This window comes from Triticum aestivum, chromosome 6B, assembly GCF_018294505.1.
Source record: "Triticum aestivum cultivar Chinese Spring chromosome 6B, IWGSC CS RefSeq v2.1, whole genome shotgun sequence".
In the NCBI taxonomy this organism is placed as follows: domain Eukaryota; kingdom Viridiplantae; phylum Streptophyta; class Magnoliopsida; order Poales; family Poaceae; genus Triticum; species Triticum aestivum.
Genome location: NC_057810.1, coordinates 537,051,558 through 537,056,846, shown reverse-complemented (window position 1 = coordinate 537,056,846; position 5,289 = coordinate 537,051,558). Strand labels below are relative to the sequence as shown.

Here is a 5,289-nt window from a genome sequence, read left to right as displayed (position 1 = left end):
CATGCTCATACAAGTGAGGAAGGAGCCTCCCTTATAAAGAAGTCCAACCCCCTCTAAACTAGCAATGTGGGACTAAACTTTTAGTAGTATCCCTTGCCTTGCACAAATGGGCTAAGTGGGCCTCTAGGATTTATTAGGAATTTCTGAAATAGTTATTGGGCTGCCCAAATAGGCTAAATTCCAGCACCAACTACCATGGCCCTCGCACAAAGACAGCAGCTCACCAGCAGACCAATCAAATATGCAAACAAACTAGCGAACAAAAATGCTAGGCTTCAAACAACATGCAAGTTTATATGGGTAAGATCCAAGGCTTTAAACAACAGGTAGTTCCAGAGATAACACTAATACAACGGTTGTTACACTTCTACTCTCTTCCAACAAATAAACAAACTTCTGAATTTCTGAGGCAAATTATTCCCATAACTACCATAACATACAAAGAATGGCATGTACTCATATGTATGCACAGAACCGCAGCACGCTCCGATGACACCGGTGGACTTCTGTACTTTCTTCCATTGCCCGCTTCACTTGTGCCCTCTGAAATACATGTATACTCTCTGCATGCACCAAAATTAGAGCAAGATCAAGTAAGTGCTGAGCTGCTGGTATTTTGCGCTGTAAGGAACTTGGCAAACACCATAGTTCTATATGCATAGGTGACAGCATAAATGAAAAATAATATTTATAAAAAAATGTGACATGCTCGCTCAATCTTCCTGTATTTGCTTTACTTGTAAATTAAATTATACATTACACATATTTTTCTGTTGAAACATATATAAGGAAGACTGATGAACATAGAAAAACAAAGGTAAGTTTACTGAAAAACTGTGCTCGACTGATGGTTAATATAACTTTCTTCCAGCAGTGAACACCAGTATCACAACTGGATAGATTCCATATTATCTTAATTTTAAGAGATCACTATTGTTGAAATTTATGTATAGAGTTATACTTATAGGTAGCTAGAGGGCAGGAGTAATTAAACAAATAACATACAGAGTACTTCTAGTTTTAGATAAGTTACTAGCATCTCCAATTGTTCCATGACTCCATTTATGTCATATATGCATATGAGAATTCAAACTGTATGATCCAAGTAAATGAGTACCTATTTACTTCCTTATCCATTTAGATATAGTACCCAAAGATGAGTGAGGGATGTGCGAAACCAAAGAATGAGGAGCGTAATAAAGGCAGAACAGGAGGCAAGGGGCAGAGGGAGATAGCAGATTAGTCACAGACCTGAAGAACCCAAATGCTCACAACTGTCTCCAATGAAAACAAGGCAAATCCGACAAAGTAAAGTATCTGAAAGAAAGATCGTTGGCCTTAAATGTTACATACACTGAACATACAAAATTTATCGACATACTTTGTAGAAATAGAAACATGTCCGTCTGTTCATTCCATATAGGAAGTATATGAACTGCAGAAGGATGAATAGCATCTATAGAACAACTCACCCCAACTAATGCATGATCAGAGAAGGTATCGATTGCAGCCAGTATACCCCTGATGACAGATAAAGCATACTTTGTTTAGAGCCACATAAAAAAAATCAACAGCCTCACGCATTGAGACACTGTACAGTGGCTATCTATCGTATTAAAATTCTAGGCAGTTATTGCTTGAAGCAATACATAGTGTGGCAAGTTATCTTACGTTAATGACTTCCCACGAAATACGATTGGCGGAGCAATGGCAGCAATTATACAAAAGCCAATGTGGAGCTACAACGAAACAAAGAAAACATAATTCAATCAGGTTGCTAACATAAATAGCATATCAGATGAAGAAAACAGAAACCACAAGTTCATCAAGACCTTACCATGTAACAAAGGAAAAACCACCCAAAGCTGAATGCGCTGTCAGTTCTGTTCAGCAAGTTGATCGAATATTAAACATAAAGCCACTACTAGTGCTAGGAGAAGTACAGTGCAGATATTGGAATTCAGTTAAGTCAAACATCTAGTAGAAATTTCCTTTTGTTGTTAATTAGGAATGCTATGCATGTTAGGCTGATACAAAGTTGAATTCAGAAGTATGGCATGAACTGGTCGAAAGTGCCTTTCTGCTCCCGAGCTCATTTGAGCTCGGTGAACAGTAAAATCGAAAAAAAAAACTAAATTTTTTAAAAAAAATTCCAAAAAAATTCTCAGAGAAACATTGACAAAAGTTCTAAGTGCTTGCAAAAATTCATCATGAAATCACATTCCTGTAAGGCGTGGCAAAAAAAAACAAATTCAGCCTCCAAAATGCTTTTGAAAGTAGCATTTTCAGAGTATCGATTTTTTTTTTGCCACGCCTTCTAGAAATGTGATTTCATGACGAATTTTTGCAAGCACTTAAAACTTTTGTCAATGTTTCTATCAAAAAAAAATTGGAATTTTTTGAATTTTTTTCGATTTTTTTCGATTTTACTGTTCACCCGAGCTCATATGAGCTCGGGTGCAGAAACTCCACGTCCATGAACTGGTGCAGATCACACACATAGCAGGAAGCCAGAAAGCATTGACTATTAGATGCATACCTCATTGCACGGTACAGAGGCCTATACCACATCAAGTAGGACAAAGGTACTCCAAGCATACCATAAATAGTAGCCAGGAAAAACAGTTTAGAGTCTGCAAGCATAAGAAAATCCAAAGATTTAGTGTTCTGCTGCATTACAAGACATAATAATAGCACAATAAGACTAGCACTCGTTGGTACCCAAACTGCAATACATATGTGCAGGTGTACAGGCAGGTGTACAGAGGACATGAAAACTAACTAGAAGAAGGTACTTAGCTCACCTCCCCCTCTGATCCAACAGACTGTGACAGCAATGAAATTCCAAACGAGGCAAAGCACGATGCCTGCAGATTATTGCAACCCCAAATATCGTCAGTAAGTACAAACAATGCTGCCTCTTAAAACCGATCTCTCACGAGTGTGTGCGTAGTTACCGAGCCAGCTAGCAAAAGCAAGATACTGCAACCGCTGCGCGTTGGCTGGTATTTCATTGGCAATGTCGTGGTGGATGATCGGGAAGAACGGGGGCCAGTTCTTGTCCTCCATGGGCACCCCAGCTACATGATAACAAATGATTCAATACACAGTTTCATGAGAGCATAATTTATCCACTGATGTAGACCAAATGCAGGTAGAAGCGTACCGCTCTTGAGAGCTTCCTCCCTCCTCTTGATGTCCTTCACCCACAAAAAATTCAAAATTGAGAACGACGAATGGGAGAGGAAAAAATGTCTAACAACTGAACATTCCTAGTAATGTATAAAATCAACTGTAAGAATCCAAGACAGCAGCAGCATAAGAAGCTTACCGCCTCTCGCCTCTTGAGATCTGCCTGCCACTGTGAGAGCTCACTTTCCTTGCCATTCGAACCCTGCAAAGCAACCATATTAGCGTAGAGCAGAGAGCACGCTCAATAACACCCTCAGCAGCAGCAAACGGGAGATCCTCTCTTACGTTCATGTTGTCAAGGGGGATGTCGACGGCGGCGTCCCCGTTGCCGCCGGCGCCGAATCCGACGGGCTCCGTCGGGCGAAACTGGAACTGCGACTTGCCGCCGCCGCCGCCACCACCAGCACCACCGCGTCCTCCCCCATTCTGCGCACGAACCACCAGATGCACAGCTCGTCAGAACACGCTAAAATTCAAACGCCGGAGCTAGGCGGGGAGATCCCGCCCGAGATCTATCTAGCAGGCCATGCTAAGCTAGAGGGGGAGAAATGGGGGATTACGGAGAAGGCGTTGTCGTCGGCGCCCTCGTCGAAGGGGTTGGGATCTCGGTACATCCTCGCAGCTTCGCCTGGCTGGCTGGCTGGCTGGCTGGATTCGGGTGGTGGAAGCGTCGGGTGGAAATGATCGGTGGTTTGGTCTTTGTGTCACGGTGTGACACGGGAGATAGAAGGGAATCGGTGGGTGTGGGGGGTGGAGTGGGCGTGTCGGCTGCGGTGGGCTGACTGACTGGCGACTGACTACTAACTCAAAGTCGCTTCAGGTTCAAGTTGTTCGGGTTTTTTCCAACGATAAGCGTCGGTCCACCGGTGGAGGTCTCTATCGGTGGTCTTCCGCACTATCAGATCATGCACCGTCTACGGTTGAGATTAGCTCGCTGACTCGGTTGTCTCTCTCGTTCACGTAGTCTTGGGCAGCACCCAAAAAAGAAAACGGTCGCATCTTCATCACAAGCATTGTCGTGGTGTGAGTTCTAACAGTAAGAGGGGGAAGAAACGAGGCATGATCAAGCAAGACGCAGGGGGTGTTACAATGAAGTATATAGGTTCAGGCCCCTCATGATGATGGTAAAATCCCCTAACCCTATTTTCTGGAGAGAATGTTCTTGTGTTGAGATTTGTGTTTACAAGGTTTCAAACCCATAAGCAAGTGATGAATGGATGCTTATATAGAGTTTGTAATCTCCTTCGCTTTCTATGTTACAGGTGATTAAAGTTCAACAATAATGCACACCCACTACTCATAGTAACGGGTGTCTTGATATAATGCCATGTCTTCATGGTTGCGTTAATGCCTTTAACTAATGCATCTGGTCATTGGGTTGCTTATGCCCGAGTGGAATCATGCTTCTTTAATATATCTCCAACGCCGACCCTCAAAACGCCTGCATACGTTCGGACCACGTGCCGGTGTCCTGGACTAGGGGTGCTTACCATGTTGGCTTGCTAGTTATGGACCGGGCCAAGGACCCGCCGATACTGATGAATGGACCATGCAGGCCTTGGTCCTCGACGTAATCAAGATGAGGATCCCGAAGACTTCATGTACACTTCAAGACACATTGGAATGACTGGCATGCTTATCCCTAGATTGTAACCGATCATGTGCAAACCTTAGATACCTCTGGTGCCTATGTAGCCGTGGGGTTTAGCCTGTAGAGACACGATTACAAGCTTTTTAGAGGTTTAGACCTTAGAACTCTTTCATACGATCTCGAGGTAGATCATATTGTACTCTGTACCCCATCACAATCAATATATCAAAAGCATGACGTAGCGTTTTACCTTCTTGAGAGGGCCTGAACTTGGGTAAACACCTGTTGGGTTCTACGGTAATGTAACGCCCGAATAATTATACTACAGTAATCTCATGCCAATGGTGCCATGTCAACGCGATCCCTGTTGTTAACCTCGCGATGATTCAATCAATTTCGGTTTTAAAATTCAAAATTAAATCAAACGGCAAAGTAAATAAAAGAAAAGGTGAAAACAAACAAACAAGAAAATGGCCCCTGGCCCACCTGGGCCAATCAGCGCAGCC

General features: G+C 43.0%; 1 protein-coding gene across 1 annotated transcript; it reads right to left on the bottom strand.

Moving 5' to 3' along the window:
• Positions 1-269: 269 nt before the first annotated feature.
• LOC123137867 (secretory carrier-associated membrane protein 5) lies at positions 270-3,988 on the bottom strand. Its single transcript, XM_044557723.1, has 12 exons — positions 3,753-3,988; positions 3,478-3,618; positions 3,332-3,394; positions 3,167-3,200; positions 2,958-3,080; positions 2,805-2,867; positions 2,540-2,633; positions 1,838-1,883; positions 1,672-1,739; positions 1,473-1,521; positions 1,252-1,317; positions 270-563 (listed from the first exon to the last, which is right to left on the bottom strand). Exons 1-12 carry the CDS (start codon positions 3,804-3,806, stop codon positions 531-533), a joined length of 834 nt encoding a protein of 277 aa, XP_044413658.1. The 5' UTR covers positions 3,807-3,988; the 3' UTR covers positions 270-530.
• Positions 3,989-5,289: the final 1,301 nt, after the last annotated feature.